Source organism: Hippichthys cyanospilos, chromosome 18 (genome assembly GCF_059441005.1).
Source record: "Hippichthys cyanospilos isolate Australia breed blue-spotted pipefish chromosome 18, RoL_Hcya_1.0, whole genome shotgun sequence".
Lineage (NCBI taxonomy): Eukaryota > Metazoa > Chordata > Actinopteri > Syngnathiformes > Syngnathidae > Hippichthys > Hippichthys cyanospilos.
Genome location: NC_142386.1, coordinates 7830259 through 7857147, shown reverse-complemented (window position 1 = coordinate 7857147; position 26889 = coordinate 7830259). Strand labels below are relative to the sequence as shown.

Below are 26889 nucleotides of genomic sequence, written 5' to 3'. Positions count from 1 at the left end.
GGGGGCAGGAGAAAAAAAAGTTACAATTATGCATGGCGCCGAATGTTCAATAAATTCCTTCAGTCCTGTTAAAAAAAGAGGTCTCCCCCCCTTCCCCCATTTCCGTTTGTACCTTTCGAGCTTCTCTTCCTCCTCTGACTCACTCAGCTCCTCGCTTATTCCAAATTCTTCTAGCTCTGATGACCTACTGCCAGTATCTCCGCTTTCATCATCATGAGCTGGACATACAGCAGCGTCACGTTAAGAAAATTCCAAGATGACACACAAAAGGCGGCGGTCCATGTGAGAGTTGTCCTTACTGCTCAGCTCCTTGGGGGAGACCCTTCTCCTCTTCTTGTCCGTCTTTGCTGCTTCATTCCCAGATGCTGCCATGTCACTTCCTGTGCCCTCATCCAAGGTGAGTTTGCAGCGCAGCAAGTGATGCTGCCTCAAGTTGGAGACTTCGGTACCACTGTCAGACGAGGGCAAGTTTTCCCCTGCGGCAGACATTTGAACGACTACGTGACCGACGGGAGGCCTGACCTCCCAGTAGACCACTTAAAAAAAAAAAACTGACTTGTGCTTATTTGGAAGAAAAGCACAAAACTATATTACAGGGCACACTCACCATTTTCCTCTTGTTCACTGGCTTGTTTAAATTCCCTTTCAGCCTCAGAAGAAGACTCATCATCCTGTGTTTCCTCATCTGACGATAACTCATCGAGCGATGAGACGTTGAAATTGATTTGGGCCAAAAGAATTTCCTTAGCGATTCTTTTAAAAAGTAGAAGAGAAGGAAAAGGTACCTCAAATTCATTTCATGAGAAGGAATATCAGCTTCAGCTGAAAACAAATTTATATTACTTGGCGAGATATACACTGCAGGACAGAACATCTCACTTCAAGTCAGTATGAGCGATTAGTCGTAAGGGGACCTCCAGACAAAGGCAAGTTTCTATCAAGTAGCTCAGGTAAGTTCGTGAAAGCCAAATCGACTACCTCGAAACGAGATCGCAAAGGTGAACATACTGACAGTGTGAAAGTTTGCCATGTAAAGCAGTAGAAAAAGACTGATCAGACATTTTAAAGAGCAAACATTTATTAGAGCAAGCAAGGTGTAGGCAACATGAGCCACGAAAACACAGACATATTCTAAGTTGACGCGCCCTGTGGAAGCGGCATTTTTTTTTTTATTACATCATTCAATCTTGAATTTCTAACTTTTTAAAACACTATATTGACAAAAATATTAAGAAACAAGGCAATAACATCTACAGGAAGTAAAAAAAGGAAGAAAATATAGAGCCCCCCCCAATTAAAGCTATACATTTCTGTTTGTATAGTAACACATTAAATCCCAAAGATCTATTTTTACATTTTCTGGAGTTGTGAATATTATTATCTAAAGTACGTCTAGAGTAAATATCTAAAGTAATAATGTAATAATCAATGAGTGCATGTCATTTCAGACCCTTCTTTAGAAACACTTGGAGAATAATGCAAATAAGTACCTGTGATTGAATGTGTGGGCTCTTCAAAAAAAAAGGGAGTAAAAAATTAATATTGGCGATTGACTGAGTTATTCAAAAATAATCACTTCACCTGGAAGGACATGGTTGAGGTTAGAGGGGATTGATTTTAAACCAAAAAGATTCTACTTTTTGCACATTTCGCACACTAAGAATGGCTCAAAACGAAATTCAAGGAAAAAATACTTTGTGGATCCAAAAAGACTCGCGGTAGGTATATTATAAAACATTTACATCTACCACATATAAATAAAGACTGTACATGTTAAATCCTGTAACATTGTATCGCTACGCTATACATGGAACAAAAGTTGCTAAAGCATCCTGCTTATGATCCCCAACTGAAAAAGGTGCAAAAACTAAAAGATGCATAAGTGCAATGCATTGTTATGACCAATCAGTCCAGCGCCGTATTACGACACGTCAACCCAGAACGAAGCACAGTGCGTGGGAATTCTTCCAGACTTGAGCTCAATTGTCCATCCCGTGCCAAATGTATCTGACAAGCCCCTAATCTAGGTCATCGACATGAGTCACTAGAGGGAAGCGAGACGCCATCTTCGCCGCCATTGATTTCGATGCGTTAAGATCGGGAAATGTTACAGTGCAGACGGCATCAAGATCGGGAGTGCTTAGTGGGTAGCTTCCAAAAAGAGCACCAGAGAAGTACTTGACAAGTTATGGTCTTAGTAAGCACAAACAATGTGATCTTCACATTCTTGCTGACCATTTTACTAGCCAATCAAAAAACAAAAAACAAAAAGCAAAAACAAAAACGTCACGTCACAAACTACAAAGAAATGAGTGGAGGGCTACGAAATCCCACATTTAAGACATTCCTTCCTAACAGCACTGCATTCACTGCTGTGCTGTCAGAAAATCCGACCTGGAGAGAAAGACACGAGAAACAAACATGGGTGTCATTAAAAGAAGCACATCATCGGAATTTGGGTGCTTATAATTGTTGTTTCACAGCCCACTCTCAAATCTCAGATGTATAACATTGTTATTACTACTTGGGAGTACTGACCTGCGACATTTAGTCTGAACACAAATTGTCTCAACTTGCAGAGAACTTTGACTGCTTTCTCTGCACCGTGAAAGGCAGTCAAGGTCCTCCGCTGAAAAAAGCTGTGCAATTACGCTTTAGAAAATGGTCAGCAGAAATGTTTATCTGTGCAAAGAAAGTGGGGTAAAACACACAAAAATTCTAATATAAGTTGGGGAAAAAAAAGGATGAATGGAGGCATTATATGAGATCTGGATACAATGTGCCATACAGCAGCTCACTAGTACATCATGAGACTTTTTTTTTCCCCCCCAGGTGCTTTGTCGTCTTTTTCTTCCCCTGCAGGAGGCCCACGAGGAATAAGCCCTTCTAAATTTCAACCGCGCGAGCCAACAGTGCTCCTCAGAGCTTGGCCTTGAACACTTTGTTCAGCGCTGCGTAAACTGATACGGATGGATATCTCGAAACCTCAAAAGAATGAGGGTTGCATGTGCATGGATGCGACCACACGGTTCTTGCTTATGCAGAGCTGCATAAGTGAAAACAAAACCGAGATATGTGTCACACTTTCAAGTAGAACGCTTTGGGGCCTGTGCAAAAACTGTTGATGTTCCTTACTTAAACTTGGCTACATTGTGTTAATAATCTTATTAAAAAATGTAAACTGATGTTAAAGATGGCTGTTGTAATAGTAAATGTTGACCCCGGGATAAAATAAGTACAGTAAGGCAAGAACATTGCTCTCAAAGTCTTTTGAACTTTGAATCCATGCTCCTTGAAAATGGCACAGGTCATTTCTCAACCTCAACGCCAAGAGCGCAAATAGTTTTGAAAGCCAACCCATCCACGGTGACCGAGAAGAAAGAAGTCAAAGGCCAACTGAGTATATGACCTTTTTGTGAAAAAAGGCGAGGCCCTTAAAAAAGAGACTAAATACCACTTTTTAAAGTATTCAATCACAATAAAATTTATTGTTCATTGTGGTGGCAAAGAGGCACGTTGACGCCTTGAATGTTAAACTTTTCACTATTAACAAAAAAAAAAAAAACAGGTGGTGCTAGGATTTTTCCTCACCTGGGGATTGGGGGATACTGACAAAATAACCACTTTTCATCGCTTAACATGCTTTTTTTATCTCTTTTTGTTCCCAGTAAAAGCATGTACAGAGAATGATTTGAACTGATTTTGGCCAACAAATATTCATCAAAAATGTCATTAAAAGTGACAATAGGCTAAAGGCAGAACGCTGAACCAGACGTGCAAGTTAATGAATAAAACATATTTTAAAATGGAAAATACAATGCCAGAGGGGTATTAGCAGATCTATACAGGATTTTGAAAGAACTAAAGCACCCCCCAAGCCCCACTGTACCTACAAAAAAAAAGGTCAATGGGCATGCACCACAAACGACATCTTTTACAACCAGATGTAATTTGTGTCTACAAAGGCTTGAATAAATCATTATTTTTCTTCCAGTTATTGATATGACACTATTATGTTCACCACAAAAATCGAAGCGATTTTTGGCCAATATATGATGTCGTTTCAACAACGGTCTTCAACACAAACCAATGGAAAGGCATCTTGGTTAAAATTGGATTTAGATATCAGGCCTTATTTAAAATGGGCCTGTCAAAATGAAACAGTTAACCGCTTTAAAGGAAAGTCAGGAGGGGAAATAACAACACCCTTAAGTGGACCTTTAGACATATGAACTTTGTATTTTTATGAATAAATTCTCAGGGCACTGAATCGTTTGCAACTGGAGTCTTCGGGTTGTTGTTGATGACTGTAATCCGAGCAGCTCAAGCCTAAGGCTGAAAGTCATACTTTTTTTCAAGAGGTTTTGTGGCAGCTTATCAAAAAGTAACAGGGAGCTGTTCAAGGCTGTTTGGTTCATTGTTGTTTGTGCTCTGCCAGCTCATTTCCCTCAACACTGCTCCAAAATTGTTCTTTTTTTTCCCTTTTTTGCATAAAAGTGTGAAACATTTGCCGAGACAAACATAACAGTCCAGTTTTGATCGATTCAATGCTCAGAGAATGAAATGACCTGGACGAATGAAAACATTCACAGGCATCTTTATCCAATGTATAACTTAAAATGTTATATTTATTAAGCTAAAATTAAACACTAAAAACTATGTTTGGTTCCTTCAAGGTGTGGTAAAAAAGAACAATCACCGTGAAGTACTTGTTTTATTCTTGCCAATATTTTGTCTACAAGCATGCTAGCAAAATGCAAGCAAAATTTATATATATATATATATATATATATATATATATATATATATATATATATATATATATACACACTGTATATGTATATATTTTAAACACACAAATCCGTATCCCTTTTTTAACGCAATGAGGAAAATGACAGAAAGACAAGATTTAAACTTCATACTTCACCTTTAAAAGTACAGTACAACTCCTCTGCAACAAAATCATATTTGCTGCCAGAAATTTTTCACAACGGGGAACATTTCACTATAGCAAATCTATGTCTCGGATGTAAACATAAAAAAATGTGTTGTGCAATCTACACCCTGACTGAAGTGACAAACAAAACCATCCAAGATTGAAAAATTTGAAAAAAGAAATTGCCAAATCTACAATAAGTATTTGTTTTCATACTTATATCAATTCCTTGCTTCACTCAACTTTCATCTTTATTACATTTATCCTATCTTCTGGCGTTACGCTTGGTTTAAGCTTGACGCGTTTGCAAACGCTCCACGCGTCCATTGACGTTATTTCGGCAACTGCGTCGAGTCCACGCGGAACCGATTTTCCGCAACGCGCATCTTCCAGAATTTCTTTACAAACGGAAAACATGGCGGACGAACTATTGCTTATGGAAGTTCGCTGGTACAAACACCACTTTATGATTCGTTAGAAAAGGAATACCGTGATCTAAATACCGTAACCAACTCCTGGCGAGCGCCACGTTGGGGAGAGATGAAGAGTCCGTTTAAAAATCCGTTTGAATCAACTAGGATTCCCTACCTTTTATAGAGTAGTGTTGTTTGTATGCTATAGAGTCCATTTACTGCTACCTATAGTATGGGGGCATATCGTCTGAACTGCGGGGGGAAACCGCTCCGAGTATAAGGTGCTCCAAAATGCGTGCTGGTGCGTCAAGTATAAACCAAGCTAGACTTTTGCTGCAGGCTTGTTTTATGGCGAATTTCAGTGCAACGCAAATGCAGAAAAAAACATTTTGTATTTTGCCTTTTTGCTTGTATGAGGAATAAGAAAGAGGGAAAAATGTCAATGCATGATTTTTTTCACACTGGGGGGGTGATTTTGCACATGCAGGTTTCGTTGTAGAGGAGTTTTACTTTATATCACATTTGCATCAGTTCAAAGTGCTGCACACACATCTTTGTGGATTGTGTAGCAACCCAGGCTAGCAGGCTTGACTTTGTTACTAGATTAAAATACTTTCACAGCATAATAAACCTGTCTGTCATACATGAACAGGTTAAACTATAAGGCAATAAACATTTCCTCTTTTAGAACATAGAACGACAAGCTTCTTGCTTCTTTGCCTGGAGCAATCAAGTTATGTGATAATGATATACATTTGAAGAAAACATAATGTAAAAAAAAACCAGCCCTACGCCTTTTTCTATTAGAATGTGTATTTGATTGTCGGCGCTCGACTGCAGCTACGTTTTGGCCGTGCGTGAAAAGACCGCAAGTGACTCTTGATGGCATTGGAGGTGGTGGATTTAGCAGAGGGTTTGCTTCTCGAACTTGCAGTCTTTCTCCCAAACTTTGGCTGTTTTACACACTCTACTTCCAGGCTTTTAGAACCATACCTATTTTCAGGGTCCTCGTCATCCCCTGCTGCCCAGGTGGGCCCAACTCGATCCTCATCGCCTGCAAATAAAAACAACGAAACAATTACAATAACGAAAGGGAGCGTGAACAACTTTGTTCGTCTGTGTCCTGCAATTGATTAGCAACCAGTCCAGGGTGTTTCCAGCCAAAGTCGGCGTGGGCATGTTCCAGCACACTTGCGATCCCGTTGAGAGTTAGTGACAAAGTGGAAAGATGGTGCAATATCAGCAATTGTAATTTAATTCTTTTTTTAATAAGGTGACAGGAACAGTACAATTTTCCTTTCTAATTTATTGGAACATTGAAAAAAGTTTTTGCTTAATAGTGATTCCTTTGCAAAATGTTGCATGTCTTTTTTGTTATAATCATGTTGAAGTGAATGCTCGTCTGATGTAATTATCCACAGAAATAATAAATATGATGTAGCATGATCTGTCTTCTGGAGTTGCTGAATAAAATAAAACCTATAGACACTACTACAAATGTATGTCAAAAGTTAAAAAAAGCAAACACTTTGCACTGGATAGGGGGTTACTTGGCTGAAAGATTTTTTACAGGGGGTACATCTAACAAAACAGTTGAGACCACGGGTTTATATTATCGAACTTACCAGATGACTGATGGAAATCTGCTGGTCCCAATGATGCCACATCTTCTGTTATTGCTTTCATCTTTGGGTCGTCGGGATCACTCCCAGAATCCTGGTCATGGTCGTCCTCGCTTGATGACGACGTGGGCTCAATTAATTCCTTGCAAGCGTGGGTCTTGCGTTTTCTGGTCTCGGCCATCCCCTGCTGTAGACCACACCCATCCGTTTCGCTCTTGACGAGATGCGACTTCCCGATAGACCTAAAGGTCTTCAAATGTTGAATTTGATTCTCCAGATCTTGATCGTCACTGGAGGAGTCCGTCACCCTTTCCCGTCGAGCCTTAGCAATGGAGTCAGAATCGGGCGAGCGGTCCAGCAGCTTTCGTTTGCGGCGAATCCTCTCCGGCGATATCGGGGTGTTCTTTGTAAGCCAGAAGAGACGCTTCTTGGCCACTTTGGCAGACGCTTGACCGCCGTCGTCGTCTTCATCGTCACTCTGGTCTTCGTCTGAGATTTGAGTCATAGCTACTCGCTCAAGAAGCACCGCCGGCATTTCATCTGAGTCAGAATCGTCTCTGTTCTGGCTTAGACTTTGTTCTTCGGTAGTTTGTGCGGCTGCCGAGCTCGCTCGCACCTCAGGTTCCGAATCGCTCTCGCTGTCTGCGGTGGAGAGAGACGGTTTACCCTTCACATCGCTGGGACGGCGCAACGGTGTTGTCTTCACACGGGGAGACCGCCGATTGCCTTGCTCTTCTTCTAGGTGGACTGATGTGCTTGGGTGGTCGACGCACATTTTGCTGTCAGCAACCGCCATCTCCTCATTTGCTAGTGCATCTTTTCTGTTTAACATTGTTTCTTCTGTAGCTTGCGAAGGAAGTTTTGCATCTGAGCGGGGTTCCTCTGCCACAGGTACTGGTGTAAGTTTGACCACTAGCTTTTTGCTCATGGTGACACCACTTTGAGAAGACTCTGGATCAGTCTTCTGCGGATTCTGTCCAGCATGGTGTAAAGGGGACACCACACCCTCGCTTGAGCTCACTATATCTATGAGGGCCTCCTTTTCCGCATATTCATCTGATAACTTTGGCACGTTACCCAAGCTTCCATCGGTGGAGCTTTTTGCTCCTGCTTCTGTGGCAGGTTGGGCCACAAAATTATTGCTAAGTAACTCCTCCCAGCAGCTGGAGACATCCAAGTCACTGAATTCTTCTTTAAGGCTTTCTTCGAGTGCCGCAAGAGACATTCGCAGGGATTTCACCACCGTCAAATATGACTTCAAGTAGAGGCTTCGAACACCTTGTTTAGTCTTTGTGGCAGTGTGAATGAAATGAATAAAACTCGTGTTGACGTTGTTTGCGGAGTCGACTAAATGTTTGACCTTTGCGGTCATATCCTTGGAGACATTTAAAGTATTGTAGTTGAACACAATACTACTATCCATTCCATTGTGATCCCCTTCAGTGAAGGGAAGGATTTGAGGTAGAGGCAGCATGCCATACAGTTCAGATTTCCCCGGCTCGGCTCTGTTCCGTTTGCGTTGCTGCTGCCACAGATGCTCCATGTTCTCCAGCACACTGTCGCAGGCCATCACAAGGCCAAAAAGGGGCTCGGGGTTACACACGTAGCAGTACCAATTGCTCTCCAAGATACCGGAGAGCTCCTTTCGCCCCAAATTTCTCAGAATGCACTTCTTACAAAAGGCATTACTGCAGAAATCACAGCAAATTAGGTTGCCTCCTTCTGCACACCAGCTGCATATAGTGGAAAAAAGGGAAAATGACAAAAGGTCAACTTTAAACAAATAAAAATAATGAGCATTTATTTTTTCTTTTGCATCTTACCGGCACTGCTCATCCATTCCATCTCCATCCTTGCTAATGTCATCACTTGAGTAATATTTGTAGCATGACTGTTAAGACAAAACAGAGTGAAACGTTACAAATATTGGAAGAAAATAACCATTGCCCGAGTTCCAAAAGAGTAAATAACTTGAATATCCATAAATCAATCAAATTTGTTAACACGTTCAAAATATATTCAATATATTACTGCCTCACCTTACAAATAAGTACTTTGAGAACTGGGTGACGAATAAGAGAATCTCTCTGGAAGTGGTTAACTTGGCGGCCACAAGCAGTGCAACTAACAATTTCCAAATGGTCACCCCCTAAAAAAACAACAACAACGTTGTTAGCTACAAAAATGAAATGTTGTCTAACATCTTGTCAGGGGAAGAAACAGCATGTGTTGTTGAAATAGCGATAATTGTTGCAATTTTGTCAGGATTTGACTGACCTCCACGTCTTCTTGAAAATTCTTTCCGTAAAACGTTACTTTTCCGGCTGCGAAATTCAGGACCCCTGAAGTCATCTCTGACATTACCTACAGGTTCAGGTCTGACCAAAACTGTGCCTGGACAAATTGAAGCAATTGTATCATGACATTGTAACATTATGATAGAAATAACAGAACTATCAAAGCTGAATTGCTTCAACATTTTTGAAGTTAACAGGAAGGAAAAAAAACTTGAAAAACTGTAGCGATTAGTGTCAAAAAAGATTTACCTTTAGGGAGGCAAATGGTATCCTGGTGACCATTTGCGCTGAAGGGGAAATCCGCATTGTCGCTGTCGTTTGAGTCTGCAGATTCGTCCAATCCAGAATGCTTCGTAACAACAGACGGTTTTCTGAAATGATGTTAAGGAGCTGAGTATTTCACATCAAAAGACAGTTTCTCTTCAATTGTTCATGTTCTGGCCATTTTATATGTAGTTATTTTGAACTCACCTTCTGGAAAATTTTGTGTCCACAAGTGCCTGCGAAAAAGCAAAGTTACACTTTTAAGATGCTTGAATTTTACATATTGACTGGCACCCAACCAATATTGACAAAGAACAGTGATTAATGATTAACAATGTTCATTTATTTCACTATCAATCTAACCTATTAATCTACACATTCACTCAGATTGTTGATGAATATGTTAAGTGCTAAATTTGCTTAAGGACATATTACATAAAACAGACATTTAAATTGCTTGTATACACTATGTTGGGTCTCTGGGGTGCCTGTCCACCCATCAAATGTGAAAATGAAGACTTGCAAACCTTTTGAAAGTTGCCTTGTTCTGAAACGGAGACTGTAAAGTAATCCATAATTTTTGTTGCTGTGTTGATTCACATAAATCATTTGTGAAATGACTTTAAAGGCACCAAGCAACAACTAGTTAAAATGCACAATATTTACTAATCACTTGGTGTCACACACTATATTTTTTAACCTTTTGGCTGCTAAGAAACAAAAAATAGACATTAATATATATTTTCTGACCTCTCGGTATATATTTGTCATTTACACAAACTTGATTTAGCGATATGTGGACCGTTTAGCCACATTTGTGGTTAGTGAGGCATCTGTTGCATACACTACATTTACTGAGCTCTACAAAACAGGAATACATCAACAGTTTGTGATTCCCATCAGACTTTGGGCTGTTTGAGACGGTTTAGCTCTGCTGCCAATCATCATGATAACCAAAGCTAAACTGCAATCTATGGGCAAGGGGGTGAAGCAGTGGACAAAAGACCCCCCCAAAAACGTGCTGCGAACTTTTTACTAGGACAACTGGGAACACTTCCACCCTTTAAAAAATAGTATTTTGTTTTCCTCAGGAAATTTGATGCAAATTGATTAAATACAAGATGCTCCATTACCTCCATCATAGAGGGGGCTGCGGAATTTCCCACTGAACCATTCCCGTTCGTTACGTCTGCAAATGCAATATATTTAGAAGAATATCCAGAACAATGTCAAACAATGGTAAAGGTTGAATGGGTCACGATTTTACCATCAGGCTCGGCTGAGCCATTGCTGTCTTCATTTGTAGAATGGGCAAGATATTCGTGAAGTTTGTTGACCAATACATTCAATTTGCTTGTCGTGGTGCTGCAGCAAAAAAAGAAAGATGTGTTATTCATGTTTTAATGCTAAAAAAAAAATTGCAAATACATGGTAGTTAATAACAAAGCTAATACAGCCAAGGTGGGGCTTTAGTGTAAGTAAATCGTACACTGTCAGATCTATGTATATTCTTTATCGTATTTCAACAATCGTTTAGCAAAACACACATACACAAAAAAACAAGCCAGTTATGCTACGGACGGCCGGTTCTGATTTTGACCAAGAGTAATCAAATTAAGTCAAAATGCGAAAATGTGATTGGTAGAGCAATAAAGACGAGGTCTAAAAGAAATATTTTTTTCTCGCACGTATTTTCAACGTGTCACCAACTAAACCTACATTTGTATTATTCGGAAACTTTAGCGTTTATATCTTCAGACTGGCTGCTAGCTACGCAAGTAACTTAGCATGTTGTAGCATCTTGCTATTCGCCATTCTTGCTATGGACCGTGCGACGTCGTGATTTCGCTTATTTACCTCAACATCGCTGCAACATTTGGATAATTTGTTTGCTTTGGTCTCTAACAAGGATACCTAAATAATTAAAACATCATTTTGAGCGCCGCATCATATAAACGAGGGTCTGTTGTTTTTTTTCTCTCGTTTTAAGTCTGACGAGAACCCCTGCTAAAGGTTTAACCAAATTGTTGCCCCCTATTGGCCGGGAGAAAAAGTACAATTCAGCAAATAGACGACTGCTTCTCAACCATATTTTCCAGTCCTCAACTGTTAACTACTTTTTACAGCGTTTTTGCAGGTTAGTTTAAAACACTAAAAAAAAACAAGTACATCAGAGTGCCTGAAAAAAAATTGCCAATCCTAATTTTTTTTTGCAATTACACTTCACATGGCAATAACAAAGCCTTTTACGCAGATTCACTTTCCGACTCCTGCACACTGCATATTGCAGGAGTGCTGCTAACAAAACAATGCCACGTAATATTTTGCACTATCGTCCTCATATGTACAGTATTTAGTTTCCACTCCATCAAATCCATAATAAATTCATAATGTGAGTCTATTCTTATATTAGTGCTTCATAATCACTGCCCTAATTGCTATATTACTGTTTTTATACCTACTTTATTATTTGCTCTATTGTGTGGAATGTTAGTCTACCCAAGGAAGTGAACAGAATAAGAAGTTCATTATGTAGTGTTACTATGCATATGACAATAAAACTGTTGAATCTTTAATCTTTTCCCTGGGGTCATCCACGCCCCACATGAATGTTGTTTGGAAAAAAAAGTACCAAGTTAAGACAAAATATAAAGTATAACAACACATGCCTCATAAACATAGATAAATAAAAACACAAAGCAAATTGTATACAGTGCGTAATGATTACCGTTTTTAAAGGGATTTTGCGCCCTCTAGTGGAAGCTTTCTCTGAAGCGTCTTGACTCATGTTAAATCAAGCAGCCATTTGAAAAGCTCACCGCAAACTAGCAGACAAATTGCCACTGAAAGTATTTAAAAAATAAAATAAAATGAAAGGGCATTTAAGTACATTTAATTGTTAGGGCTGTCAAAGACAGACGAATAAAGATTAATTTGAAACATATTAATGTTAAAGTGGGAGCACATATCATACATGGGTGGTTTTGCATCAAGGAAAGTCAGAAAGCAACGCTTGACAAAAAAAAAAACACAAAAGTCCAAAATGTACATAAAATAAAGCATACTTAAAACAAGGCTAAGTTTTCTTTCTTTCATGAACTGTATCTATAGACGATACAAAAGCGCTTAAAAACATCAGTTATGAACCTGACAAATATCACACTTTCATTCTTTGATTTTTAGGTACAATAAATGAGATTAATTTATTAATCTATTGTATCTAACCATTAGTTTACATCTTTTAAGGGCAGATATATCTTTTCATTTAGACTATATACAATATAAAGAACTCATTTGCACATCTTCAGGACACGTTGGATTTGTAATATATTAAGACTACATAGGTGTTTTAGTTCCTACTCTTGAACATGAATTGTACTGAATTATGATTTGTATTGATGACATTTTTCCCTGACTTGGTTTATCTGAAAGAAATTTGTCTTTATATGTTCAAACATTTCATTTGTACAATGCGTCGTTTCCTTCATTCTTTGATATTGCTTTATTATGATTTGGCTGCAATTCAATATTGCTTTAACACATGTAAACTCATTTCATTGCAATAAAAATTAAATGTTTATGACATGGAAGCACAATTTCCAACTTTTGAGAGACATTTTGTTTCTCCAGATCTATTAACGCTCTGAATAACAACAAAGCAAGAACACGCTGAAACTAACCATTACACTCCGTTAAACTTTGTTTTTTTAATTCTATTTTATTTATTGTGCACAATAAAGCGATCCCTATGTCGAGGTATATCACAATAACAATGAAGGCAGTCTAGTATTGCAAAGCAAACACAAGGTCAATTTCTGGAGTTGGGTGAGTGACGTCAGAACTTGAAAGAGGTTCCAAAGCGCAGTGACGTCACACACTTGAAAGCGGTCAAAATAAAGACAATTTACGTGCACTAAAGCTTCAAAGAGCCCTTCAAAGACACAGTTGGTCTAACGTTTGACGTTGGTGTTTTAAGAGCGGAACTTCACTTCCACGCGACTCAAACGTAACAGGGATTTGATTCGGGACGGTTAGCATCGTTAGCTTAGCAATCAGGGTGTATATTTCGTTCTATTCGAAAGTCTGCCAAGGATTTGAAGTATGTTGGCCTTTAGTGCAAAGAAAAAGAGCGACTTGGAAAAAAGTCCATCGCCGCCACAGCATCCTCCATTCAACAGCGGTCCGGCGGGCGGTGACGCCACAGCAGGGCGGGACGAGAATTCCGACTCCGGACTATTTTGCACTACTCGACGTGGAAAAGACCGCACTGCGAGCAGGACGCCGTCCGGGATTTCAGGCGAACCGAGTGTGAGTAGCAATGTCTTGTCGAATTTTTTTTTCGATCGCTCCGACTTGCGTTCGGTTGAATGCACGTCTTTTATGTCTATTTTGCTCGTCACGTCTCTGCGTGGAGCGCGAGTGAACTACGAGAGTTCGCCGTCTGTTAACTTGAATCTTGTCCGCTAGCAGCCTAGCTTTGAATGTTTATTTAAAAAAAAATACATCTGCATATTCACCCTGCCTTAAAGTTGCTCTGGATTTCTGTGTTTAAAAGTGACAATTTATCGCCAGTAGTAAATTATGAAATACACATAGCATCCCAGTTTAAAACCCGTTTAAGTTATCACCTAACCACAATAGCTGCGCCACATTTAAATCATTAAACGAACGCGCGTGTGTATTTGTGTGTAAACCGATTGTAGCTGCCTTGTTATGTCAATTTTTTTTTTGGGGGGGGGGGACAAATTTTCCATAATGCTGGCTCTATCCCAGTAAATGATTCACTGAATATCCGCCGCTCCCTCATGTACACATTTCTATCAGATCGTAACAATCAGATCCTGAAATGAACGTTGCTTTTTGTAAAAGTCAGCAAGCGTACATAAACTAAAAATTAGCTTAAGTATTTTACCAGGTGTAAGCATTAGCCGGCTCGCTTACAGACTCGTGTCAAGAAAAAGCCGCAGTTTGTCTGGGTCTCCACAGAATTAGTCATAGTGCGAGAAGTGGAAAAAGTGTTGCTTGCACTTCCATTTTGGGGAAACAAAATAGCTGCTTTGCCTTTATTGGTATTTGCCCTTGAATGTGCGGTATCACTACTTTACATAAAAGTTTCCCCTGCACAAACCCACGTGGGCACCTGTGCTTTTTAAATGCAGATGGGATGTTGTCTTTGTAAGGACAAAACCAGACAGTCAAGCAGCAGCGAGAGGGTGTGACTTTGTGTGTGTGTGTGTGTGTTGCTTCTCACAACAGGTTGTCCCACGTTTAACTGTTGCCTTCGCTTTCTGATCTGCTTGTTTTCACTTTTCTGTGCTTCTGTCACATGTAGTCAGTTGGGTTGTGCTGGAATAGGCTCCCACCCCTGTTATGGCTCTCAAAAAAATAGACAAAAATGATTCAAATGAAAATAACACAGCTTGAACAAACAGTAAATAGCACACATACTAGGTAGGCAATAGTGTTTTAAAGATCATCTCTTAGGTGTGTCGGTTAATCTGCGGTTGAAAAGGCTTCCCGATTCCAAACCTGCTAACCCGTCACAAAAAGTCGAATTGTGCTGCAATTGGCAGTCATGGCCCTCAGCAGATATAAAAATTGGCAAAATCAAGTGAGCTACATTAAAATAACACATCTTGAACAAAGAATTGTTTGGAGTGCACTGGCTAAGGATTAGTATTTTAAAAATCATCTCGTAGGTGTGTCGGTTAATCTGTGATGAAAAGGCTTCTGGAACCTGCCAACCCGTCTGTTCACATTCCTAAGTGATGGCTGCTGAGAGCCCTTTGCGTCACCGCACCTACATCTTTTCATTGACTGCTAAATTAACAAAAGCAAGTTGTTCCAGTCGCAAAGGTGAGCCGTTGATTTGAACGTTTGATTGTGCCAGTCTTGCTTTTATCAAGACGGAAACGGCGCCGTGCCCGAAGCCATAGATGATGTCAGATCCGTTTTGCTTGGGCAGGCAGCAGTTGTGATAACTTAACCTGTGAATGAATGTTATTGAGCCTAGCTTATCCATTTACGCACGCTCGTATAATCGTGGGCTCGTTGGCTTCACATCTACAGCCGTTTGGCACAAAAAGTGAAAATCTGTCTCTGTTCTTGACTGTTGTGTGTGAGCTTGACCGCATATGGGAAGTGTGCCAGTCTATTGGTGTGTCTCAGTTTTTACATAACCTCACGGATGATGCAGGGTCAGAGAGCCGGGTGTGTCATTGCACTATTCCGCCCTAATCTAATCATCTGGGAGCGAGTCTTTAAATGGTCTTATGGATCCACCTAGAACCGACATAAACAGCATAGGTGTGCCAGTGGGATAATATCCAGTAGCACAATATCATGTTACAAACCTGAGCAAGAGACTTGCACCAGTCCAACAAGCCCTTTTACTTTTGTTGTGGCACTACAAGTCATGTGTCTTGGATATGCAACCTTTAGGATGTGCAAAAATTTGAATAACGATTGTTTTCAGGTAGGAGCAGTTTAATAAACCACACACACAAAAAATATTTGCAGCCAATGGACAGCAGTGTGAATTTTAAATAGATTTAGTGCAGAGGGTGAAGAGGAAGATGATTACACCCAATAACTTGTGGTATGCTTTCACTAGGCATGTTACTTTTGTGTTGATGCAGGATTCTGACAGGTTTGCTGTTAATTTTTTGTTGGGGCATCTTATCAGGGTCGGCTTATAGTCCAAAATTATGGTAATTTGTAAAAACACAACACCCACAAGTGTGGCCCTATCAGTTGTATAAGTTAAAAAAAATCTAATATTAAAGTGTGACTTAATTTGTATTGTGATACCTGTGTATTCTCAAATGTGCTTGTTGACCAGTTTCCCAGATGAGCCCAATTGAAAAAAATGATTAAGTCACAGTTACAGGGGTAAAAAAAAAAAGCATCTCTTGGTTGAGAAAAATAAATAGTCCAATGCCTTGCAAGACATTTCAAGAAATCAAGAATTCATATAATTACTGTCTGTAAAGTAAGGCTGGGTAGGAATTCCGATTTCCGAAAGATTTTTTTTTTAATATATATACATATTTGATTTATGCTATAGCACAACTAACTTTACTTTCACATGGAAGAGATAATTCAGAAGAAAGCAATGCTGCAAATAAACTTTTTGGGTCCTTTTTTTTTTTCACACCATTCTCACAGTATTTTAGCCAAGGAACGGCACACTCCTGGTAGTGTGATTACTAAGTGATAGTGTAAGAAGTAAGTGGTCGCGCTCCTTTCAGCTCCCTGGTGTCTATTTTTAAGGATTTCTTTTGTGAAATGCCTTGACTACCATCAGACTTTTTTTTTTTTTTTTAAATTAGAGCCATGTCCAAATGTATTTTTACTATATGCCTTGGGGCCCAAAATATGAGTGAGTGGCAGGTGGCAAATGGCCCCCAGGCCGGAGTTTGGATACCTTTGACTTCTATTATCACATAACGTAATCATGAAAAAAATAGTGGCTTATCTGTAATTCCCATCCTTGGGTTCAAATGTGAATTTCTAATATCGTGTTGGGGCCCTGTTATTGATACAGATTCCGAGCAGAAACAACCACCAAGGGTTGCCCTCACCCAGGCCAGCTGTCCGAGACGACAACTGCCTTTGGAGCCTGACTGATTTTTTTTCATAAGGCAATCACAAACGCTCCTTTCTTCTGTGCCACCACCATCGCGTCTCACATTTGTCCGTCGCCATCTGTGGCCCCTCTTTGTGTACTTAACCCCTCTTCTGTTTTCACTCGGGCTCTGTCGAGGGTGTGTGACAAGAGCCGGCGAATGAGGTAATGCGCGCCGGCCCTTGTTGTGGCCGCAGACGCATTTCACATCCTTCTGGAGAGCCGGGTTAAATATAGCAGCGCGGTTATTTTCCTAATTGTTCTCGGTTTGATCTTGCCGGGATTTTGAGTCATTTTACAGGGGGAAACCGTTGTTTTTGAAGGAGTAACATTTCTAGTTTTTCTCATAGTTTATGATTGATAAGTATTTGGATGGTTGGGCTAATCTCTCAAGCCACATGGTTGTTCATCAGCTTCCATTTAGCCCGGGAACGGCTTTCACTGGCGGAAGAGGAAGTTTAGGTATTTAGTCCATTGTTTTGCCAAAGAGAAATTTAGACTGCAAAACGCTACTTTGAGTGGCTATCAGGAGCAATCCATATGCTCAAATGGTCTTTTTCACATTTTCTCTTTATTCAACACTGTGGTACGGAGAAACCAGAAATAACTTAGCCTGGTATTTTTGACTAAGACGTCTAGAAACTCACCAGTCTGGATTTCAAATCAGGAAACAAGAACCATTTTTCTGTCTGGAAAATCTGAGATGCGACTGCAGTTTCAGCTTCATCTTTGTTTTGTGAACACTCGTGTTCACAAGGAATGCCACCGCACCGGTTTGGCCTTGGAGAGGAATCACGCTCGCCCTTACTCTCCAAGTGAAGCCCGATCTACACAAGGCCCCCGTGCATTCCTTGGCTGTTGCAGTCAGGAAGGAGCTACCAAAAGGAATGCCTTACTTACTGGGATTTGAGGAGATGATGACTGTCTCAGAAGAGTTTGGAAACACTGTTTGAGAAAGCAAAATACAATGTTTCAGAGTTTGGCAGACTTGACTCATGTTACTGGATACTTTATCACTGTTTGTCTACAGGGCTATAAAAAAAAAAAAGATATGCAACGTGTGTTCACAAAATCAGGCCTATATCTCTAAAAATGAAAATCGACACAGGGGTATATTGTTATCCTACACTTAATGAAGTGCCAAAATCGTCTTGATTTAATTGGTGGGGCCTTACTCATGACTATTTATTTTACTTTGTCTGCAGGCCCACCTTTTGCTGGCTGACCATCCTCAGGTCAATCACAAAAACATGTCCGGAAAGATATCAAAAGAGGAACTGGAGGAAATCCAAGAGATGTTTGGGAAGATCGGTAAGTCGACAAGCGTATATTTATATATAAATGTAAAAATGTCCTATTTGCACGACCGTTGTGTTGAAAAGATTTTCTGTTTACTGTAGATCTGGACAACGATGGCTTCATCAATGATTATGAACTCAATGAACTCCTTAAAGAGACTGGCCTTCCGCAGCCAGGTTACAAGGTCAGAGAGATCATCAAGCAACTGGATCGCAACTGCGACAACAAGATCAGCTTCAAAGAGTACCTTGCGGTAAGTCAAGCTGTGAACCCCAAGCTGGACAATTGTCTTTTTGTTAAACCTGATGCCGAAAAACCCTTAGCTTCTTGAGCGGCGTTGTGAAAAGCACACATACAAAAAAGTAGGAAGGTTTTGAATAATAAAGCATGACTCCGGGTCGAATTGACCCAGAATGTTATTACTATTTCAAAAAAACAAACTTAACACACAGGTGTAAACTATTGGCTTTGTTTTAGTTTGTGAGTATGTTTTTAATCGAAAACAGTTTTTGACACTTTTGGATAAATGCACACATTTCTTCTGGGTCACACTGACCCAGAGACATAATTGCTGCTCTTGAGAAATGAACATAAATCACTGGTTTAAACAACATATGATATTTGGAATATACACATTTCAGACTCATTTGTGTGACTAAATATTTGCCGGGTCAAAGCGACCCAAGGACATCATTGCTGTTCCTTGCAAACAAACATAACTAGAAGGTTAAGGCATTTCAACAAAAGTTAGCAGTTCATTTGTAGTTTTTTTAATTTGATGCCAGAACATTTCCTTAACAGAAAAATAATATCTACTTCTAGTAATTGGTATCGGGAGCAGTCCTGGGAAAAAAAGGTCTAGTATTTCACTTTAGCAGTGCGGTAGAACCGCAACGGGAGTCGCAGCTTCATGAAAAAGGAGTTCAACATGGCTTGTATCAAAAAGAAATGTGGCTGTCTTGTTATGAATGGGCAAATAACATTAGCGTTGCTTTGTGAAAATGCATCACATATATATCACTAAAATCTTATCAATTGACCGCGAAAATGTTCAAGTATGACGGGGGCAACTGTTGACTATGCAGTTAGGCTAATGTACTTTTTGTCACTTTTTTTGTGGTGTGCTACGGCTTTTAAATGGAGAGTAAAATATGTGGCTTAAAAGAGGATAGGAAACGCAAGTTCCCATGGCAAGTAGGTGTGCGTGTGGTCGATGGTCAACTTGAGTCACATGACATCCCGAAGTTCGGCTTCGAATCAACTTTTAGTGATTCATATCAAACGAATCCTCACATGCATGAGATGGCTTAAAGGTTTGGATGAGTCTGTTGACCAAGTAGATTGTTTGGAAAAGCTAGTCAGCGTTGGGGCTTATGGGTATTTTTATAAGGTAGTCAGCGTTGGGGCTTGTGGGTCTTTTTTATAGCCTCTGCTTCTGCTTGATGAAGCCACTGGACATTTTGTGCTGAGTCTAGTTCCTCAAATGTGTCACAATCAGTTTGACTAAAAAAAAGAAGAAAGAAATGATTACCTTCCACCTAGGGAGAATGCAGAAGCTGACAGTATTTCGGTGCCTCATGATGGTGTCATGACGATGAGACATTCCAAATATGTTGCTGCGTCTGCAGACGGGCCTTGGTTTGCGCTGGCTTAAAGACAACAAAGATGACAAAAAAGACATTTATACAATGGCTCGGTTTAGTAGTTGCAAAAAGTGCGGTTGAACAAATTTCATTGAACGTGACTCAAAATCGTTCTTGTGGCCTAGCAGCTATTTGATTGTCAGCAAACTAATTCACTTCCAGGGTTAAAGTTGAATCCAGCTGCTAGTTTACCGCTAGGAAGCCTGGCTCTTTTAAATAAATAAATAAATAAAATCCTGCCTGCTTGAAACGTTCAAGTGGTCTGGCTGACCATAGTATTTCCCAAAGACATATTTGCACATTTATTTTGGAGGTTTTTTTTTTTTTTTTTTTTTTTTATGTTGGTGTTTGACTGAAGGATGTGATCTAAAAATGGCGGTTACTAAATTGAGTCAGCGGCATTCAAACTATGGCCTGGGGGCCTTTTTTTTTTTTACCACCATCCCTAATTTTTGTGGCTTGCAGCATTTACCAAAAATACATTTTGAGTTACAGTTAGCTTGATTGTGCCCATTTTTTTTTGTCTAAGTAGTTTTTGACCTAAGTAGTAATTCTCCCTTTGGTCTTGTGTGAAGATTGTGAACAATCTGAAGGGTTCTGAAGTGGCCAAAACCTTCCGCAAAGCCATCAACCGAAAAGAAGGCATCTTAGCCATCGGAGGCACGTCGGCGCTGTCAAGTGAAGGGACACAACACTCCTTCTCTGGTAAGAGGACATGACCATATGACTACTGTGAATCCCAAAAATGATCATAAAAATACGATGGGCTAATCACTTCCTTTCAACTGCACGCTTGACAACAGAGGAGGAGCGATTTGCTTTTGCTAAGTGGATCAACAGCGCTCTGGAAAATGACCCCGACTGTCAACATGTCCTGCCCATGGACCTCAACACAGACTCTCTGTTCACATCGGTAGCCGACGGCATCTTACTCTGGTGAGACTTCCTCCTCTCACTTCATGTCTGCAGTTAAACCATTTCTCCCCTGTCACGCCATGTGGCTAACACTGTAAATGTCAATCTCACATTGCCTATAAAATAATATGCTTTAATGTATTTTTTTAATGCATGTACTGTCAACAAAGACTGGGCTTGACAACAAATACCTTATTTGTCATTGTTATCCATACTAACCGAAATGACTTCTATCGACTCGTGATTTAATGTTTGGATTTATTTTTTTATGATACGCAGCAAAATGATCAACCAGTCAGTGCCAGACACCATTGATGAGAGGACCATAAACAAGAAGAAGCTCACACCTTTTACAATACAGGTCAGTTATCTATTTGGAAATTTGCCCTGTTATTTGTCTGGCTCCCACGGTTAAACGATATTTTGCCTGGATCTGGCTTAGTGCAGTCGCAAAGTTAAAATTGAAGACAATTTGGGCAGATAGGGCTGGCTAGGGATTTTTGAGGCAGATGCTAACATTAATTTTAGAACACAAATTGAATTCCATAACTCTATCCTTAACTTTTCATTGACGGTTACAGGAAAATCTCAACTTGGCGCTGAACTCGGCCTCGGCCATCGGCTGCCACGTTGTCAACATCGGCGCTTTGGATTTGAAGGCGGGGAAACCCCACCTGGTGCTGGGCCTTCTGTGGCAGATCATCAAGATCGGCTTGTTTGCAGACATCGAGCTCAGCAGAAACGAAGGTAAATGTTTTCATGTGCAAGGGTCTTGTTTTGTTTTTCTTGGCTGTTGCTTACCCCACTTTCTTTGGTGACTTTGACAGCTTTGGCAGCGCTACTGAGGGAGGGCGAGACGCTGGAGGACTTGATGAAGTTGTCTCCCGAAGAGCTGCTCCTGCGCTGGGCTAACTTCCATCTGGAGAACGCCGGCTGGCAGAAGATCAACAACTTCAGCTCTGACATCAAGGTAGGCGCGAAGGCAAAAGGTCACCAACACAAATGACCGTCTATCGGCACACCGGGCCAAACAATGTTTGCTCACACAGACCCGTAATATCCGCCCGCACGGCTCCTAAAATAGGACCCGATTGGTTGTGAAACCTTCTGGTGCTTTTTTGGCAGACGGCCAAATGAATATGTAAGCAAAATTGTGTAAGCGAGGGTGATTACTGCCAACGGGCAGACTTGCCTCTGGAAAAGGCTTGGTCAAAATTAGTACACACTGCCGCTGGAGTAAAGTTGCACACCATGCATCATTTCCTATAACGCTAAAATCTAATCCATGCACACCGGTTTCTTCCCACATTTCTGAAGCACACTTGAAAAATTAATTGAGGACTCTAATCTGAATCCTAAATCCTGGGCCACATAGATGTATATGTACAGTTTTTTAACAATTCAATTTCAAATCAGAATAGAGTGACAATTTTTTCAGTTTATGTTGAAGGGATAGTTCACTTATTTTAACCCTATTCAGCAGTAAAAAGGTTCATATTTTTTTCATGGTTTTGATGGTTTTAATTTTTTTATCTAAGCAATTTTCTGTCTATAAAAAACACTTTTAGTGGCAGCCTTTTGAGACTGTTTGGAAAATAATATATGCACTTGGCATTGAAGGTCGAAACTCTTAAAAAAAAAACACAACTTTGGAAATGAATGAGTTAATTTGATACTAGAATGATTTTTGTCGTACGTATAAGACCATTATTGAAAATGGCTAAATATATTGAAAATGGCTAAATTGGTGGTGTACAACAACATTGTAAAAGCTGCTCCGATTGGTGCTTATTGAATAAACATGCCTCATGAAATAAATATATTAGAAGTAAGTTAATGGAGGGAGACTGGTTATCAGTCTAGTCCAGGGTGTACGATTGATGAATAAAAAGGAGCCACTTTGTGTGTGTGGGATTCTCCAGGACTCCAGGGCCTACTTCCACCTCCTCAACCAGATCGCTCCAAAGGGCACTGAGGAAGGCCAGCAGGCCATAGACATCAACATGTCGGGCTTCAGCGTAAGTGCAACACGGCAATCGGGCGTAAAGCGGCCACGCGTTGTTTGTGACGCGCGCACGTCTGCCGCGCAGGAGCGAGACGACATGAGGAGGGCGGAAGCTATGCTGACGCAGGCCGACCGACTGGGCTGTCGACAGTTCGTCACCGCGGCGGACGTCGTCAGCGGCAACCCCAAACTTAATCTGGCGTTTGTGGCCAATCTGTTCAACAAATACCCTGCTCTGACCAAACCCGAGAACCAGGACATCGACTGGAACCTTCTGGAAGGTAATGCGATTGAATTCAGACTTCCGGAAAGTCCTCTTTTTTTAATCCTGTTTCTTCATGTCGCGCTCCCTTTTTTTTTTTTTTTTTTTTTGCGGTCTAGGTGAAACACGAGAGGAGCGGACTTTCCGAAACTGGATGAACTCGCTGGGCGTGAACCCAACCGTCAATCATCTCTATGTGTAAGTACAGCACTAACGTCCTCGCACTAATTTGCATGGGTCACGCTCAGCTTCCGCAAGTGGATTTATTTATACTTTTGAGAGCAAATGCTCGCTTTATAGGCAAAATTCTCACAGATTTCTGATTGTCACAATCACTTTTAAGTGAGAATTTTGACTTAATTGTCCAAAATTTGAGAATTTTGACATTTACTTGTCCATAATGCTTCAAAGTTCCATCTGACAGAAAACTGACTTTTAAATTGAGAATTCTGACACGATGAACACAGTTGTGAGGGTAAAGTCTGAGAATACTCAGACTTGAAAAAATCTCACTTTAAAGTGAGAATTTTGAATTTACAAAATTTTCATAAACGGTAGATTTCTTTGACAGCCAAAATTCTGAGTTTAATTTGAGAATCCGGACTTCTCGCTAAAGTTTTTTACAGACTTGAGTCTCAGAAATCATTAACCCAAATAAAATGAGAATATTGACCGTATTCTCAGAAAGTGGCTCAATTCTCAGAATCCTGACTTAATTTTGACAGTGAGAATTCTGGTTAAAACTGTGACTTTCAATTCAACTTTACAGAAGTTTTGTTTACGTTGGAATTCGGAGAACAGTCACTATTTGATAAAGTCAGAATTCTGAATGAATCCTGGACTTTTGAAATGAGAATTCTGATTTTAAAGTGATAATTCAGAGATAAGCGTGAGAATCCCAATTTTTTTTTTTTTGCTTCTTCCTGACTGGACCCAATCATCTTGCAGAGACCTGCAAGATGCCATCATCATCCTGCAGCTCTACGAGAAGATTAAAGTGAATGTCGACTGGAACAACAAGGTCAACAGGCCTCCGTACCCCAAACTGGGAACCAACATGAAGAAGGTCAGTCGCTGATTTTTTTTCCAAGCGTGACCGTTCGTGACTTGCGAGTCATCCTCACAAAGTTTTCACGCACGCAGTTGGAGAACTGCAACTACGCCGTGGACCTGGGCAAAACGGCCAAGTTCTCCCTGGTCGGCATCGGCGGGCAGGACTTGAACGACGGCAACGCTACGCTAACCCTGGCGCTGGTGTGGCAGCTCATGAGAAGGTGGAAAAAAATGCACTGACACGTTGAATGTGTGGACGCACATTCCCATGAGCTCAACCACACACACACACACACACACTGACTGACTGCTGACATTGTTACCGCTGCTCCGGGCGCAACAACGCACCCTTTATGGCGAAAAATACATTTCACTATCCAACGAAATCTCATTTTGAATTAGTAGGCCAAAGTAACAGTTAGCATGTGTTTTGCAGGTACACGCTTAATGTACTGGAGGAACTGGGTGATGGCCAGAAGGTCAATGATGACATCATTGTCAGATGGGTTAACAAAACATTAGCAGAAGCCGGAAAGCAGACCAGGATTACAAGCTTTAAGGTAAACCCAAAACTTGGTGGTAGCTTTTTGGTGTGGCGTCATAGATGGGATAATCGCCTGATTGCACTCTTACCGGTATGGCGATCAGGATAAGGAGATCAGCAACAGTTTGGCAGTCCTGGAGCTGATTGACGCAATCCAGCCCGGCAGCGTCAACTTCGACCTGGTGAAAACAGGAAACCTCTCAGTAGATGACATGCAGGAGAACGCCAAGTACGTTTTTTTCAGGTTTTTTTTTTTTTTTAAGGAACAGTGAACTTCCATTTGTTCCAAACCCACATGCAAAAAGTGAGTTTCATTCACGCTGTCATTTAATCCCAAAGACACACTTGTACATTTTTCCAGCTACTCCCTTTTTAAAATTTCTTTAAGGGGTTAAATGAGGGCCTGTAACTGTCTGGCACTAAATGAATGACGTAATCAAGTACTAAAGTAATCAATTAGCTAATTTATTATAGCTAATTAGGTACTTAATCGGGTCTAGCTAATAAAGTACTTGAAAGGGAGTATGTGTAATTTTTGGCATGCGCCAATGTGCGCTTTAGGGGCATTACGGTAAATGTAGCACTACACTCCTCAGGCTGTCCGTAGCTAGAACAGACATGACCTCGCATGTAATATCATTTAATGATAACTTACGATTACATTTAAAACATAGCGTTTGTTGTTAGGAACTTGTTTATTTGCCAATTTTTGACATTAATCATTTTTAATGAAAAACGGTCTAAAGCTTTCATATTGTCACTTGCTAAGTACCTTACTTTAGGTACTTAAGTATTATACGGTTGTCACAAGTATGGATCATAAGCTGCAAGTTGTGACATCAGATATTATGCAGAAAGATGGTACATGGAAGCCCTTTGAATTTTCGTGCATGTTACAGCAAAAGATAAACCTGAAAATTTTCAAGCAAATTTAATTTTGTGTGGTGAACGTCTTCTAGCTTAATGCTAATAACAACAGTATCATGGAAAATGCCATAAATGGGCTAAGAGAAATTAGCATATATTACGAGCTTCTAGCAACTTCGTTTCACAAAACATGCCATCAATACTCACAGCAGATGCTCTTTTTTTTTTTTTTTTTTTTTTTTTTTTTTAGATATGCCATTTCCATGGCAAGAAAGATCGGCGCACGCGTCTACGCCCTCCCTGATGACCTTGTGGAGGTCAAACCCAAAATGGTGATGACTGTCTTTGCGTGCCTGATGGGTCGAGGGATGAAGCGAGTCTAAAGAGGACCGGGCGTGATCTTTGTGACACCGGTTGCACCCGCGGCACTTCCCGTCACCTTTTTTGGACCATCCCATCGCCGGCTGAAGGATCATTAGGATTACAAAATCATCAAACTGCAGGTATCGCTGCCCCTTCGAAAGACTGGAGGTGTTTCACGAAGAATGACTTGCTGTTATTTAGAAATTTCAAGTTGACGTTTGTTATTGAAAACAACTTAAAATGTATAAGCATCTTGTTTTTTGTTTTTTTTCTTGAAGCATCTACGCATATTCCAGCTGGAAGGTTTACTTTTTATTTTAGCGCCACACAGACCTCAATTAGCTTAAGAGGACAAGATGGCGCGTTCACACATGCCTCTAACCCCCCTTTTTACATATCGATACAGAGAAGCCATACGGTCAAACAATAGTGACCACCGCGATGTTTATGCTGTCCGTATTTTTGTAATGTTGTGTATTTTTGCGGGACCATGAATGCGAGGTAATATGCCGGTCAGAGCTGGGCTTCTGTTATTGTTATTATTATTATTGTATTTTTGTTGCGTCCAATGAGGAGCAGGTCATTGGGGCTCTCCGCTGTGCCTTCTTGTCTCAAAGACCCAAACGTTAGTGGCGCCTTTGAGCTTTTGCCTTTTTACATTTGAAACGTTACCAAATATAAACCGACGACGGCCGAATTGTATTTGGCCCTGTGGCCTTGTCTGTTCCAAAGTGCTCAATGTGTACCAATAAATATTGACTTTGAAAAACTGAGGGTTT

At 40.4% G+C, this 26889-nt stretch overlaps 2 protein-coding genes across 4 annotated transcripts in view; one reads left to right on the top strand and one right to left on the bottom strand.

Annotated features, from left to right (window-relative positions):
• The window catches only part of LOC148408815 (chromatin remodeler ATRX-like), a 27100-nt gene extending 9311 nt beyond the window's left edge, over positions 1 to 17789 (bottom strand). The window contains exons 1-13 of one of the 3 annotated variants that reach the window (XM_088441334.1): positions 14784 to 17789; positions 10800 to 10897; positions 10666 to 10721; positions 9740 to 9768; positions 9518 to 9639; positions 9249 to 9365; positions 9011 to 9120; positions 8795 to 8862; positions 6975 to 8704; positions 6343 to 6403; positions 608 to 753; positions 300 to 497; positions 113 to 218 (exon numbers count right to left, since the gene is read on the bottom strand). In XM_088441334.1, coding sequence (XP_088297460.1) covers positions 113 to 218; positions 300 to 497; positions 608 to 753; positions 6343 to 6403; positions 6975 to 8704; positions 8795 to 8862; positions 9011 to 9120; positions 9249 to 9365; positions 9518 to 9639; positions 9740 to 9768; positions 10666 to 10674 — 2696 coding nt within the window. In that variant the 5' untranslated portion in view covers positions 10675 to 10721; positions 10800 to 10897; positions 14784 to 17789. Of the gene's footprint in view, positions 1 to 112; positions 219 to 299; positions 498 to 607; positions 754 to 6342; positions 6404 to 6974; positions 8705 to 8794; positions 8863 to 9010; positions 9121 to 9248; positions 9366 to 9517; positions 9640 to 9739; positions 9769 to 10665; positions 10722 to 10799; positions 10898 to 11389; positions 11527 to 14783 lie in introns of those variants that run through there. The other 2 variants (XM_088441331.1, XM_088441332.1) reach the window with 2 other exon arrangements.
• pls3 (plastin 3 (T isoform)) lies at positions 13526 to 26883 on the top strand. Its single transcript, XM_088441335.1, has 16 exons — positions 13526 to 13840; positions 18365 to 18470; positions 18560 to 18711; positions 20677 to 20806; positions 20905 to 21037; positions 21296 to 21377; positions 21598 to 21763; positions 21844 to 21986; positions 22939 to 23034; positions 23107 to 23302; positions 23403 to 23481; positions 24232 to 24349; positions 24427 to 24557; positions 24773 to 24896; positions 24985 to 25109; positions 25998 to 26883. Exons 1-16 carry the CDS (start codon positions 13634 to 13636, stop codon positions 26128 to 26130), a joined length of 2121 nt encoding a protein of 706 aa, XP_088297461.1. The 5' UTR covers positions 13526 to 13633; the 3' UTR covers positions 26131 to 26883.
• The last annotated feature ends 6 nt before the right edge of the window (positions 26884 to 26889 follow it).

Excerpts from the sequence above, each read along its gene's own strand:
- pls3 (XM_088441335.1), top strand. The coding sequence starts at position 13,634 with ATGTTGGCCTTTAGTGCAAAGAAAAAGAGCGACTTGGAAAAAAGTCCA. Across the intron at positions 13,841-18,364 it reads GGATTTCAGGCGAACCGAGT|GCCCACCTTTTGCTGGCTGA; the intron begins GTGAGTAGCAAT and ends CTTTGTCTGCAG. Across the intron at positions 18,712-20,676 it reads GCTTCAAAGAGTACCTTGCG|ATTGTGAACAATCTGAAGGG; the intron begins GTAAGTCAAGCT and ends TCTTGTGTGAAG.